Here is a 16,130-nt window from a genome sequence, read left to right on the forward strand (position 1 = left end):
TTTGGATCAAGGCTCCCCTGTGATCTTCAGCAAGTTACTCAACCTCCTGGGCTTGTTTCTTCTGTAAAATGAAAACACCACCACTCACCTAATCAGGTTGTTATGAGGATTAAATGAATTGACAAATGGAGAGTTCAGCATACAATAAGCACTCAAAAACTGGTAGTTATAAGTATTACTATCACTACCACTCTGATGACGATTGCCCCCCCTCCGCCCCCAACAGAGGGCTGACATCAACAGTACAGTGAGAGCAATACCCAGGAAAGAGTGGTGCTGAACGGGCCAGAATTTCTGCTGAGGGGAGAGGAGGAGGAAGCCGCTTTAGAGATGAGGAGCAGGCTCAGGAGCAGCAGGGACTCTGTGCTGACTGAACATTTTCTGTGGGACGACAGAGGGGACAGGAGGCCCAAGAAGTGGAGAGGAGTTCAGAAAGGAGTAGCTGTTGTGGCCCTGGGGACAGCAGGTTGGGGGGCTGCAGTAACATTTTCAGGATCTCTTTCTATGGGTCTCAGTATCCTCACTAAAGGATGGTCCCCTCTCCCAGTCTCAATTTCTTCTCCTTTGCTAAGAGAAGAACGGGAAGAAAAAAAAATAAACACATCTGCCCTTCCCAGCTTTGTCCTTAACACACGTTTGTTATGTGTGCAAGCACATGCATGAACACACAAACACTTGCACACTTATCTTATAGGCTGAATGGAATTTCCCTTTTCACACAGAATGCCAAGAGACTCCTGCACTCCTCAGTTCCCAGAACTGCTCTGCTCTGTCCGCTGGCCTTCAGTCTGTCCCAATGGACACACTACTACTGTGCACGTGGACTGCAAAGCCGCGCCTTTACCCTGTCTCCAGCTTTGCTTCCCTCTTCACTCCTTCAATCACTGGAGTTTAGATGGTTGGAAAAAATCCCATTGTTAGTATAAATAGTAGTTGGTTTTACTGGACTAGATAACGAAGCCACCAAAAAGTTGTATTTTTCTAATGAAAATTGAAAGTTAAAGGTCTTTTTATCTTGCTAATTGTAGGTGTGAGCAGTAAGCCTTTTCGGGATAACAAATTCTGGTTCTACAGGTGAGTAATTGCCTACTTTCTATTTCAGAGATGTCTTATGTCAAAGTGACTGTGTAGGTGAAGAAAACAATAAATACTTAGGGATGGCAAATGATGCCTGCTCCTAATCATCCAATTTAGTAATTTAATTTGAAACATATCTGTCTTGTATTTCAAATCCCCTGTTTCTAGTCTTAGTTCTTTCACAACTGGTTGTGTGATCCTGGGTATCTTAACTCTTCACCTGAAATATAAATAGGGGGGTTCTACACACTTCAACAACCTTGATGACATGCAAGACAAAGAGGGCTAAGGAGCTGTTCCTGGTGAATGACAACTGAATGCAATATGTGACCCTGGCCCAGATCCAGTAGTGAAAGGGAAAAGCAATAAAAGGCATTAGGATTAACTGACAAAATTGGAATATGGATGATAGATTGTTACATTTCCTGAAATTGATAACTATATTAGGATTTTGTAAAAAAAAAGTATTTGTTTTTAGGAAACACACAGAAGTATTTAGGACTAAAAGGATATGTCGTTTGCAACCTTCAAATGGTTCAGAAAAACATATGTATATACGTATACATGTACACGTGTGTGTGTGTGTGTGTATTGAGAGAGAGAAAAAAATGAATGACAATGCAAATGGGGAAATGCTATCTGGTCAATCTGGGTAAAGGGTATATACAAGAGTTCTCAGTAATATACTTGAAATTATCCTGTAAACTTGAAATTATTTCCACATAAATAAATGAGTAAAGGGGTTGGACTAAATTATGAATAAGGTCCTTTATTCTAAAATTCTTTGGTTTGAAGAAGGTGATTGTTGTAGCTGTCCTTATAAATTTATCAGCAGCAAACGATGTGCCAAGCACATGGGTGTGAGGGAAGGAGCCCCTCTGAAGGCACGCTGATGAACAGGACATTGAACACATGCGGGGGAATTCTTCCTCCCTCCTTCATCATAAGGAGTAGAACTGGAAACTCTAGTTCTGAGATACGCATCTGCAAGCGGTGGCTCAAAGGGGCGGCCCCAGTTTCAGCAGAGCCATTCTCGCATTGCACAAAGCCCCTCCTTTCCTCTGGTGGCTGTGCAATAGGCATTGCGCCATCCCAGGAGGGCATGGAAACTGACCACAGCACCATTAGACTTGTGCTCTCCCCTCAACTTATTCAGTACCAAGGCCCCAGGCCTTATGAGGAGAGAAAATTTTCTGGCAACCTTGAGAGAAAGAACTGGAGTTGTCCATTACCCTCAACTTTGCTTGTATCTCCACCAGCCTCAAACGCTTTTGCTTTCCTCTGATGACTTTCCTTTGGTTTAGGTAGAACTGTGTCCCCTCTTCTCCTCTCCTACTGCTCTTCACAGGGATCTTAATTCATCCATTCTCAGTCAGTGGCAGCAATAGCTAGTTACATCGATTTTCTACACATGGTTACAGGAACAGACAAATGTCAGATGGGCACCACCCCAGTCAACTTTCTCCCACTCGACCCTTGATCTCACCACAAAACATGCAAGAAAAGCAGTGGGGAAGAACAGAGCAAGTAGATTGTAAACTGCCTCCCAAAGCAGATCTCACGTGTCTGCAGCTTGAAATAGATCTATTATCTGCATGTTGTCTGGTCCATAGTAAATTCCCAACAAAACTGGACTAGTGAAATATCCTTGAAAAGTGAGTCGGCAGAGTTACAAGTTTTAGACAGATGGCTGGGCCAGGCTAACAACAAGGAACTGACTTTTCCTCTTTGGCACCACGCAATGGCTATGTAACATGTCCAAGTTGATGGGGAGACTGTTGAAGCTAGAACAATACACTGCAACTGATTCTTTCAAAAATCACTGAAAAATCCGTCTCCCAGTCTTCCAATAGCTTGATGAGGTTTTCCTCAATCTTCCGAACAATAAGGACCAACGTCAGTACAGAAAAACTTTTACCAGCAAAAAATTTTTATAGTCAAGTCTGTTAATAATGGTTTATTTGCAATCCAACTCTCCAAAGACAGCAAACAGTGGTATTGGCTGCCCTCTGTAGTGGGTTGGTAAATTCAGTGAAACATCAAGATCAAGAAAATGCCAAATGCATGCAACTAATTCTCCTTGAAATCCAGAAATGCTGGCAAGAGAATGAGCTTTTAAATCTAGGATTTTTAAAGTCGAGGATGTGTGGGAAAGTAACACACCAACTGTACTTCACTCAACTCCAACACCATGTTCAATTGTGTACCGGGCAAGAGTAAGCTTCTTGTTGACTTTGAGACATCAGGGGAAAGTCTGAGGCAAATGTCCGTCATTGCTAAATTAAAAGTCAACCACAACAGCAATACTTAGAAGCTTCTCAGAGAGCTTCTCAGATGGAGAGCTTCCACGGTGTGTGCTTTTAAAATCCATTCACGGGGGCTGGCCCTGTGGCCGAGTGGTTAAGTTTGTGCACTCCGCTGCAGGTAGCCCAGTGTTTCCTTGGTTCGAATCCTGGGCGCGGACATGGCACTGCTCATCAAACCACGCTGAGGCAGCGTCCCACATGCCACAACTAGAAGAACCCACAATGAAGAATATACAACTATGTACTGGGGGGCTTTGGGGAGAAAAAGGAAAAAGAATAAAATCTTTAAACAAATAAAATCCATTCACGAACTCTTTGAAATTACTCCCTTCAAGAAAAGGAGGCTAATTTTCCTTCCCTTAAATATAAACTGGCCTTAGTGATCTGGATCCAGTGAAGAAAATGAGGTTGGAAGTGACATGATGTGACTTCTAAACGCAGGTTATAAAAGGACATACAGCATCTGCCTCTCTCTCTTGAGCTGCTCACCCTTGAAATCCAGCTGCTATGCCGTGAGGAGGTCAGGCCAATGGAGGGGCCGTGTGCAGGTGTTTCAGCTGACAGGTCCAGCTGAGGTCTCAACCAACAATCACCATTGATCAGCTGATTTTATATATGTTACCTCAACCATGTGAGTGAGAGAGCCTTCAGGAAAATTCCAACTCTGGCTACCATCTGATGGTCCAACCACCACCTGACTGTAACTACATGAGTGGAAACTATCTAGGTGAGGCCAGTCACCTCAGAGAACCATAAGAGATAATAATAATCAATAAATGTTGTTGTTTTAAGAGAGAGGTCCGTAAACTATGGCCTGGTGGTAAAATCTAGCCTGCAACCAATTTTACTACAGCCTGTGAGTTAAGCTGGTTTTGGTACATTTTTAAATGGTTGAAGAATAAACAAAACAAAGAAAAATATGCAGCAAAGACCATATGTGGCCCTCGAAGCCTAAAATAGTTATTCTGTGGCACTTTACAGAAAAAGTTTGCTCACCGCTGTCTCAAGCCACTAAGATTTCAGAAGGCGCAGTATGCAGCTACACATAACTGGAACACATAGCATCCACGGAACACAGTGAGCAGTGTCGATGGACAAATGCTCAGGTTACAGGGCCATGAAAGTCACACTGAAAAGCCACAATTCAAGTGTTATCTGCAAGTCAACACTTATCCTATCAATAATTGTTGTCACACAGCATTCTAATTTCACAAACACATTTGCTCAGCCAAAGCAAAAGTCATGGTAATGTCGCTCATCAACCAAGAAGAGTATGCTAAACATGCATCTCAGATTTGATTCCAGATTGAACTCCAATTTCTGAGAAATTCAATAATTTTAGTAATAATAGCTGGCATTTACTGAATTCTTACTATGCGCCAGAAACTGTTCTAAGCTATTTTATAGGTATTACTTCTGTATGCCTCCTGACAACCCTTATTTCCACTTTACAGGTGAGAAAACTGAGGCACAGAGAAATGATCTAACCTGTCCAAGATCACACAGGTAGTAATTGGGAGCCAGGATTTGAGCCCAGGACTGCTTCCATCCATGCACTTAGCCACTGCACTCTGCAGCTCCTCTCCAGAAAATATCTAATCAAGACACTCAGTTCTTGTTTAAGGAATGCAGCTGGTTTCCACAGGTAGGGCAGCATCCTTGGACCTATCAGACCAGACTTCTCTGGGTGCTGGTCAAGGGTACTGTCTATTCACCAAGAATCAGGCCTGGAACCTGGTTCTCCATCTCTTTCCCCTGGAACCTAGAATCTTTAATAGCTCTACTTTTTCTCTTGAGAGGATCTGAAACTCCTAGACTGGCCCCAAACTATGGTTGGTTATAAGCTGTTCCTTCCAAAACATCAAAGTCTTCCTCACATTTTCCCTCTGGTTTCTGTCAGTCAACACATGGAAAATTATGCTTGCCAAAGGAGTGACTGTCAGGGGAGACACAATATAGCTTCTTCATTGCCAGCCCTTGGCTAAACAAAATCAATAGACTGAAAAAGAGCCAATCAATATTAAAAGGATCTCCAAACCATTGGTAGGACCAGTGATCAAAGAGAATGAAATGTGCATCAGTTTCCTCGTCTGTGAAGTGGGAGTGATGATACCTATCTTTACGATTTGTTGTGTAGATTAGTGCCAAGATATATAAAGGGCCTAAACCAGTGTCTGGCATTCAATTAATGGTGGTTATAATTACTGTAATTTTAACATGGGACACACCTTTCTTTTAAAGAGCTGATAATTGTCCAGTGACATTTCACTGAATAACTACAAAAGCTGCTAATCACAAAGAAAGATGCTTATTCATGAGACAAGACATAGAATAAGAGTTGCTTCTTACCCGTTGGGTTACACATTTTCCATCTCCCTTTGTAATAAGCGTTTTCCACATTGGAAGGTGTTGTTTTAATTATTTATAAAAATTAGTAGTTCATATTCTTTTCTCCAACTGAACTTGGCACATATAACTAGAGATCAATGTAAGAAAGAAAAGGCAATGCTCTGACTTTGACAACGTGCCAGGGCCACCTCAGCACAGTGACCAAAGGCATGGCACAGCATCTTGTCTACTCACCAGAAGGGAAAAATAATGAGGCGGGTGATTAAAAATACAGCAGCGAAGATGAAAAACAGGATGTTGCAGGTTTGCCTCCATCTTGCATAAGAGAACATCTTAGCGGACTAAAAACAAAGAAAGAAATTGCATTCAGATAAAGTGATATTAGCATAAAAATTTTAAGTTAAATATTTATAAATGAAATGATGTCTGGGATTTGCTTCAAAACAATCTAGGTGGGGGGTGGGGTGCAGATGGGGAAATAGATGAAAAAAGATTTACCATATTGGTAACTGTTAAAGATGGATGATGGATCCACTGGGTCCATTATACTCTTCTCTTTATTTTGTCAAATGTTTGAAATTTTCCATAATATAATGTTAAAAAAAGGATAGGTTAAAATGACTGTAATACCACTCCTGTCTTTCACAAGCACTACAATTAACATAATTAATTTTAGCATGCATTTTATTTGGGAATTTATTTAATTTCTCCATTTAACTGTGAAGAAAGCTCCATTGAAGAAAGGTTGGGATATGAGTGAAGTCCTGGGCTGGGCTGGGGACATTGCAATCAAGGAGGCTACTTTAAGGCGGATGATAGAAGAGGTAGAGTTAGGAGGCAACTCTTGGTGCCCTGTCCTGGTTGAAATAAAATTTCAAGCACTACTTTTTGATTTTCCCTGCTTACTTTATGTTAGTCCATTCTGCTTATGTTATCTGTGTTGAATAAAAAGAATTACAGAAAGGGTTGTTTAATGTGGTATTAGAAGGTTAATTGATGAGGATTCTCTCTCGCATTATGCAGTGGAGCCCAAGGCTGAATGGAAAAGCGTCTGGAGTTGGGGATGAGAGGGGAGTAGGAGTTGTTGAGTGCAGATCATCCCACTAGGGAACGTGACTTAGGCCTGGGCTGTTTCAGAACTGAAATCGCTCCAGAAGCTCAAGGCCCCTCTACAACAAGAGAGGCAGCATATTTACATTTTAGGAAGAGTGTATATTGCATTTTCCATACTTTCCCATACTTACACAGGGTAAGAATATTTCGGACTTTGGGGTTAGCAGAAGGACCAAGAAGGAATAGCCTCAATTGCTGAGATAGAAGGCTAGGACGCCAGGTGGGTGGGAGATGGGTATGGGGAGAGAGATCAGAAGTTCAGAGTGCCTGGAATGGAGTGGGGAGCCATTTGAAGGGTCACAGGCTAGGCCAAGTTGGGTAGCTGGAGATGTGCACAGACCTGAAGACAGCCCACTTGGGAGGGCAAAGTAGCACTCCTTTGAGCAAATACAGACACAGCCTATTCTGGACTGTGCAAAGATGGACATCAGACAGTAACCCCTCTCCTTTGTTTAGCATCAGTCAGGATATTCTGAAAGTGTTGGGTTGTGGATCCAATCTTGAACATGTGGAAAACTAGAGAAGATCAGGAAGATGCATGAAGAAGGCAAAAGGTTGCTTATGAATAAGAATTGTAGCTGTTCAGGCTGTTTTTCCTTGCAGAGAGCGAGCTAATAAATGACCCACCAACCATCTTGAGGAATATGAAAGATTAATAGGCTCCACCATTAGGAAGGTCTAAAAAGGGGCAAAAGTTGTACCATGTCTGGGTTCAATTAGAACTTGACAGAGAGGACAAACACTAAAACAAACCACTCGAGGAAGCTGTGGAATAGGCACCCCTGGAGAATATAAAAAATAGGCCCCATGCCACTACTTAATGTTTTCTCTACCACCAGCTGATAGAAGAAACTGGGCTTGCTCATTGAAACTCAAATTAGATCATGACTTGTGAATCAAGAATGATTCATGATCATTAACAACATGAAGCTGTTCTCATAGTTTATCCATGAAGGGATCTCTGAGTTTAACATTTCATTTTTCTTCTGTTTTTTACCTAAGGACCTCGGAACATTTTCAAACAGTAATGAGCTAAACTTTACAATATACCTAAGAGGTAGATATGACTTCTCATGTTACAGCTGAGGATAGAAAGCAAAGCATTAAGTGATTTGCCCAAGTCACCTAGGGAGTTATGTTGTGTCAATGACACGGTAGGAGAGGGCAGGCAGGGACAAGTCATTGTGCTTACTCCCAGTCCCAAAATCAAACAACACAGTGAAGCTGATTTTACAGTGAACACACACCAAAGGTCATTGAACTGGAGGGTTTAGAAGCAAGAGAGTAGCATAAAATCCTTAAGTCACGGCCAGTGAGGTCTTAATTATCAGGCAGGCTTACTGAGATACAATCAGAGAAAGAGGTCATTATAACAGAGCTGGCTATATTCAGAGAGTAACACATGGAAAAACTGGCACAATCATTCTTTTGCTAAGCCATTTGCTGCCCGAAGCACATACAATAATCTTGACCTTTAGAGTGGGATTTACATGTCTAATTACAATTACATACAAGAAACAAAATTCTGTACACAGCTAATATTTTAACAGTAGCCATTTTCTTTGCAATGGCTTCAAATGACTTCTGGTTACATCTAGAACAGTGTTTGGCTAATTAGAGTCCAGCCTATGGGGTAAAGCTGGTCAGCTCTTGAGTTAAAAATGGTTTTCGCATTTTTTAAAGGGAAAAGAAAAAAATAACAGAAAAAGACTATGTGACAAGGGATCCTATCTGGCCCACAAAGCTAGATTTACTATCTGGCCCGTTAAAAGTCTGCTGAACTCTGCTCTAGAAGAACAAGATCCTACTAAATTTAATTTAACTTCTTCATATCAACCCATACTCAATTATTAGCTCTTCATATATAAAATGGGTTAGCATCATTTTCCCTGCTTCATTATAAATGAGTAAAGTTAAATCTGAACTCTAGGAAAGGTGGTTCTAAGTACAGCAGGAGAGCTGGCAGTTAAGGGGACCATTGGACCACTGCCTCAGGGTAAAGAGGAACAAATACGTAACAGAAACATGTAAAGAAAACAATCCTCATTTTGCTTTATTTCTTATGTATATATACTTATTTATATATACTAAATAAAATAATAAATAAATACATATATATAAAAAATGTCTCATATATATATATATATATTTTTTTTTTTTGAGGAAGATTAGCCCTGAGCTAACGTCAGCTGCCAATCTTCCTCTTTTTTGCTGAAGAAGACTGGCCCTGAGCTAACATCTGTGCCCATCTTCCTCTACTTTATGTGTGGGACGCCTGCCACAGCATGGCTTGATAAGTGGCATATTGGTCCACGCCCAGGATCTGAATTGGCAAAGCCCGGACTGCTGAAGTGGAGTGTGCAAACTCAACTGCTACGCCCCTGGGCTGGCCCCCTTTGTTTCTTATATTTTGTGTGGTATTGGACTAGGAAGACTCTTGTTTTAGTGTCTCCTGCTCCAAAACATTCTTTCCTTAGAAAATAAATGTCATTTAAATCAACATCAGCTCTCATTCCTTAAAGCTGGAGGAGGATCAGTGCTGGGCAGTGCAAGCATTCAGTGGGAATTCAGCTTTGGCTTAAGTGCATATATGGTGCCATCTAACATTAAGAATCCATAATGCCATAAATCCCAGTTTTCCTTTTAAAAGATTAGAGTTTATTCCTCCTTCAAATATCTCAGCTTACTTATTGAGCTAGTATCTGCACGCAACTTTAATAAGTAGAATCCCACAAATCAACCTCTCTCAAGTGCCATGGAGAAAGGTTGGAAACTAAAAACTAAAAGGCTTCATTTTTTTGAGGTTGAAGGATCTCGGGACCCAGAGTCATCCGTGGACTTTGGGTGTTTCAGGACGAAGAGCCCTGCTAAATCACTCACAGACAATTCTTCCTGTGGGGAGTCACAGAAACCCAGGATGTGGTATTCTTATTAGTTTTTTAATGGCAAACATTTACCTCCAGCCAAATGTCAGCCACATCGTGCAACATCAACGAGAGGGTCCCAATGCGAAGATAATTAGCACACCAAGAGAAGGTGAACAAAATAATAGTAGCCAGGTGGTGGACGACATGAGCTAGAAAATCCTACATAATAAGGGGAAAATGGAAACCATTAAGCAAATACAGTTATTTCCTAATCACTGGAAGAGCTAGTAATAATAATATTTTAAAAATCCAATAACGTACATCTGCATGTTTTGAAATTTGTAAAATACTTTCACTTTAATTCTTAAACACAATCCTGATGAGGGAAATAAGACAAGTATTATCCTCACTGATAAGTCAGTTAACTTTAAAACAGCATTGAGAAGTTGTCATTTAAGTCCTAACATCTGCTGCTCTCCCCACGCCCCCACACTGGATCTATGAACACACACACACTTAATATACATACACATGTAAGCATAGTCCTGTGCACATTCACAGTGTTTATTCCCTGGCTAATTCCAAAAAGGGAAAAAGACAGACATATGATGTAATAAACTGCACAATCAGGCCGGCCCTGTTGCCGAGTGGTTAAGTTTTTGGGCTACACTACGGCAGCCCAGGGTTTCGCCAGTTCGGATCCTGGGCATGGACATGGCATTACTCATCAAGCCATGCAGAGGTGGCGTCCCACATGCCACAACTAGAAGGATCCACAACTAAAAATATATGCAACAATGTACCAGGGGGCGTTGGGGAGAAAAAGGAAAAATAAAATCTTAAAAACAAAATAAAACAAAAGAAAAACTGCACAACCATTAAAATAAGAGTTACTGCACGTGAATTAAGTAACAAATGAAAGTGGAGTAACTATATTAGTAAATCCAGACTAAGGAAAGCTACATCAATTGAGCATAAGAACTTGAAAGTTTTCTGCAAAGAAAATATACAAACAGCCAATAAGCCCATGAAGAGATGCTCAACCTCATCAGCCATCAGGAAAATGGGAATCAAAACCACAATGAGATGCCACTTCACACCCACTAGGATAGTTATAATGAAAAAGATGAACAATAATAAGTGTTGGTAACAACGTGGAGAAATTGGAATCCTTACACATTGCTAGTAGGAATGTAAAATGGTGCAGCTGCTTTGCTAAATAGTTTGGCAGTTCCCCCAAAAATTAAACAGAATTACCATAGGGCCTAGCAATTTCGCTCTTAGGTAGACACTGAAGAGAAATGAAAACATATGTCCATGCAAAAACTTGTATTTCAATGTTCATAGCAGCATTATTCATAATATCCAAAAAGGAAAACAACTCGAATGTCAAGTGATAAATGGATAAACAAAACATAGTATTCTCATACAATGGACTATTATTCAGCAATAAAAAGGAATGAAGTACTGAGACATGTTTCAGCATATCCCATTCAACCTTGAAAACATTATGCTAAGTGAAAGAAGACAGACACACAAAAAACACACACTATATGATTCTGTTTCTGTGAAACTACCAGAAGAGGCAAATCCTTAGAGACAGAAAGTAGATGAGCAGTTGCCTAGGGCTGGAGAGGTGAGGAGAAATGAGGAGTGACCACTAAAAAATACAGGATTTCTTTAGGGGTGACGAAAATGTTCTAAAATTGACTGTGGTGATGATTGCAGAGCTCCAAGAACATACTCAAAACCACTGAATTCTGCACTTTAGATGGACGAATTGTGTGGTATGTGAATATCTCAATAGAGATGTTTTTAAAAACTTAAAGATGTCAGTTTCCTTGTGGCCAAAGTAACACAGTAAATATGATAATAATAATAGCCTAATTTATTGAACACTTACTGTATACTAGGAAGTGCTTTGTATGGATTAACTTGCTTAATCCTCACACCAACTAGAGGAAATAGGAACTATATTTGGCTCCACTCTATAGATGAGGAAATTAAGTTTAGGGGGTTTAACCAACTAGTTCAAGATATTAGTGAGAGGTGAGGCCAGGGATCCAAACCCAGGCCATCCGATTCCACAGGCTGTGCTTTATCCACCTCCCAGTAGTTTTATGTCTCTGAAGAGATGTATTTATAAACAAATGACCTGTATCTACATTTAATTTTTGAAAAGGTGCTCAATGCACCTGCAAATAATGAAAAGAAATTAACTACTGAAAAATCAAAGGTGGGAGAAAGACAGGATCATTACAGGATCAACCTACCTAAATATATCTACGAAGACCTTCTAAAAAAATGATTATTTGCAATTTTACGCCCTGAGAAAATGACTCAACCAATTAAATTTCAATGTATTCTTAGCCTAAACTAAATAACAGTTTATCTATAGTTATTACTGAATTTTACGGAAAAGGAGATCATTTCTACCAGATTTTTTCAGAGTATATTCTTATACTTACATTCTATAAGTTTTCTTTTAAGATCTCCTGTTGACTGCAGTTGACTGGGCCCCTTAGTGATGGATAATGTACACCAACACTCACACAAACATCATTTAGTTAACCCAACTTAGTTTTATCTCCTTAATATTGAATTCAACTTAATTTTATTTATCATACAAATTTTGCTTTCACATAGAGGGTAGCACATGAAGTATATGTCAAGAGTATTCATCTTTTGATCTGTGTTGCCAAGGTATATGATGAAATCTTGTGACTGCATTGAGAATAATCTACTATGGTTTTCTGTACCAGCAAACAGGAATCAGTAATAACCAAACAGCTCCTAAAATGTCTCACTTTGTGACCTCAGAGGATGCATTCAGCACGCCTGTGACTCAGTTTCCCTGAAAACAAAGCAAGCTAATAATGCCTGAAGCAAAGTTTTCTCACAAGGATCTTGGATGAATTAACGAAAAAATGTTTTCAAAGTCTTTGAATACATCAAAAGAATTATATAAAGTGGTTTGTAATCAACTAAAAGATGTGGCTGCAGAATTAAAACTACTAGCACTTTTCTGCTTTGCACTGAAGAACATTAAATTCCCAAACCAAAAGAGAGAAACAGAAAACATAAAGGAGAGTTCTTTTCTTATGGAACAAGAATGGAGCTTCAAGGTTAAAGTGTCTATAATGTTTCATTACAAATACTTACCAAGGCACCAAGCCATGAGTATAATTTTCACTATTCTATGTGCTATTAAAAGCTATAAACTGAAACTAAAAACACATAAAAACACAATTTAAAGATTAGCATTTTGGGCAAGGGGATGAAAATTTTCAAAAAAATGGATAAAGTACCTTTGTAAGTAAGACACTTACCTTCCTCTTGACATCAAAGCCAAGCCTAAATATGAGAGACCAATAAAAACTCATCTCCACAATGTAGTACCAGTACTGGGATGGCAGCAAGGGCTAAGGAAAAGGAGAGTACACACTACTTTAATGTCGCCATATAAATGACTCATTTTAAGGCATTAAAACCACTTATATCTATTTATATTCCACAAAATTTCCCAAAATAATGATGGTTTACATTTCAGCCTCCAAGAAGGAGTTGGAGATAATATTTCCAAGGCATTTTAATTCTAAAAGAGTAGACAAGAATTTCAAAATCAAGTTAATTTTTTTAAAGTTAAAACAACAGATGTAACTGCCTTATTTTAGTTTATTAAGAGTTAAATTAAAAAAACAATTAAAAATATTTGCTTAACAACAATGGCAAGTCTGTTCTGCTGGTCCCACAATTTACCTTGTTTTATGTTTCTTAAATACTACTCAAAATCTGATTTCCTATCCTCTCTTCTGGTGACAGGATGGTGATCAGAATTGGCCCATTCTCAAATGGGACAACATACACAATTATTTAAGTACTCTAAAAAGGTCTTCTGAGAAAAAGAATAAAATTTCTACATCTAGAATTTTCCTTAATAATTTGATTGTTGGGTGGGGGTGCTTATTTTAGCTAAGTTGAGAGATTATATTTCTTGGTGTGATGGACTGTAACATTAATGTCTCCAACAAATCTCACCTTCTGATATTCATGCCCTGGAACAGTCCCCTCCCACATGATCATGAACTTGATCTTGGGCTTTGGTCAAGGGGACACAAGAAAGTATGATGCAAGCAGAGACTTCATAAGCACCATGTAAGAAACCTGGGCTAACCTGCTGGAGGCCACAAAGTAGAGAATTAAGTTGCCTACTGCCAAAAATATAAATGAGGGTACCAGGGACATGAGCCATCTCCTAGCCAGCCTATCAACTGACTGGAACTGTATTAATGAACTCAGGTAATACCACAGAGCAAAAGAACTGCTCAGCTGAGCCTAGCCCAAATTGCTAACCTGAATCATGAGCATATAAATGGTTGTTATTTTAATGCACTAAGTTTTGGGGATAGTTTGTTACACACCAATAGTTAAGAGTAAGTTGGAGATAGAAGATGATAAGATTAGGGTTTAGCTTAGATAATGCCTAAGTACCTTATGGTCTAACCTTATTTGATTCTTTAATACTAAAGCTAACACAACAAAAGGAATAATTTTCTGGTCAATTCATCCTCCTCAACAAGGCCATAAAAGAATGAGACAGAGTTCCTGCTTTTTTCTATGACAAATAAGCCTGCATGAGACTAACCCTCCTAGTGAGACCAACTAAAAAAATTGGATAAAATACAGAAAGAACATCTGTTGGAAGGTGTCAGAGAGCAATCAAGGGGTCTAGTACCTGTGGAGCCAAGATTTCAAGGAGAAGAAAAATGCATTAAGTGAATCTTTTATTTCAAGTGAATCCTTAATTCAAGAAGTACTACAATCCTAAGCAGGATAAATTCAAACAAAACCACATCTGTGTGTATAGCATAAAGTCTGAATTTGCCAATTTATAGACAGAATGGAGCCCAGAGACTAAGAAGCAGATGAAGTTAAGTAGGACTTTTGGCATCTTATAGTGCTATTCAGCAAATTGGTGTTCAGGGTCCTGGTAAACACTGTGATCTTTTATTTAAAAGCACTGTAGGATGAGCCAGGCTTGTTGGTCTAGTGGCTAAAGTTTGGTCCTCTCAACACTTCAGCAGTCTGGGTTCACTTCCCAGTTGCAGAACCACACCACCCATCTGTCAGTTGCCATGCTGTGGCAGAAGTTCACATAGAAGAACTAGAAGGACTTACAACTAGGATATACAACCACGCACTGGAGCTTTGGGGAAAAGAAAAAAGTGGGAAATTGGCAACAGATGTTAGCTCAGGGTGAATCCTTCCCTGAAAAGAAAGAAAGAAAAAAAGCACTGTAGGAGGACACACTAGGAATATGGGTAAGTTGTAAATGTATCTGCCCTCACAAAGACTGGAGTCCACATTGAATCAGTTCAATCACAGATAAAACGAAGGTGATCTGTCTCTACTCTAACTGCCTAACAGAAGTGAAAGTAAATCCTCTCAGAAGGAAGGTAATATCATCTTGAGCATCTATAATTTTTTATATACAATGTCTGTCATTCAATCAAAAGTTATCAAGCATAAGGAGACAGGAACAAAAAAGAGAACAGACCCCACAGGCAATCAAGATACTGTATTTATCAGATTTGGGCTTTAAAATAACTTTAAATATTTGGTTAAAAGGTAAAAATTTTCACTAAAGAACTGGATCCAGTAAAAGAATAATTAAATGAAAATTTGAGAACTGAAAAATACAATGACTAAAATTGTGAACTGAAAAGATGTATTTAACAGCAGAAGAGACTGCTGAAAAAAGCACTCATGAACTGGAGGACATGAAAGTGGAAAATGTCCAGAACTGTGAAGGTCAGAGATTTTACACTACTTGCAGGTTAGCTTGCCACAGTTTCATGGGTGCTGGTAGAAGATATGAGACTCCTAGGTCAGAGACAAAGGATAGTTTATTACTCACAGTAATAGCAGTTGCCAGAGTATCATTATTTGGGCCAGTTCTCCCATCACCAATTCTCTGAGGGCTAAGTAAAGAGGGTCAGATGACATCTGCACATGCAGTGGGTGGTGTTGTAAGAGAAGAACCTCAAGCTAGGGAACATGAATCTTTCATAATGGACAGTAACATGCCTACCCTTTGCTCCATAAGGAGACATCATCTCTATCTTCAAAGGTTGTTTGCTATACAAACATCTTTGAAAAGATAATACAGAACAAAAGGCAGTCAGTGCTTCACTTCATATGACATGCAGAAATGCAAGAGACCTGTGGAGAACTGTCTCCCAATAGACTAAAGCACAATAGGATGGAAAAAGCCTAAGAGACCTGTGGAACTTAATGTAAAAAGTCTAGCATATTAGCACATATGTAACTGGAATCAAGAGAGGACAGAGAGAAAGGAACAGAAGGAATGACTAAGAATTTTCCAAAACTGACTGAAGACATCAAGCCATAGATTCAA

At 39.4% G+C, this 16,130-nt stretch overlaps 1 protein-coding gene across 1 annotated transcript in view; it reads right to left on the reverse strand.

Moving 5' to 3' along the window:
• CERS3 (ceramide synthase 3) overlaps nucleotides 1-16,130 on the reverse strand; it is a 104,346-nt gene that overhangs the window by 42,708 nt on the left and 45,508 nt on the right. The window contains exons 7-9 of the mRNA XM_044762858.2: nucleotides 13,042-13,134; nucleotides 9,803-9,931; nucleotides 5,967-6,073 (exon numbers count right to left, since the gene is read on the reverse strand). Of these exons, the coding sequence (XP_044618793.1) occupies nucleotides 5,967-6,073; nucleotides 9,803-9,931; nucleotides 13,042-13,134 (329 nt within the window). The remainder of the gene's footprint in view (nucleotides 1-5,966; nucleotides 6,074-9,802; nucleotides 9,932-13,041; nucleotides 13,135-16,130) is intronic.

This window comes from Equus asinus, chromosome 2 (assembly GCF_041296235.1).
Source record: "Equus asinus isolate D_3611 breed Donkey chromosome 2, EquAss-T2T_v2, whole genome shotgun sequence".
NCBI lineage: Eukaryota > Metazoa > Chordata > Mammalia > Perissodactyla > Equidae > Equus > Equus asinus.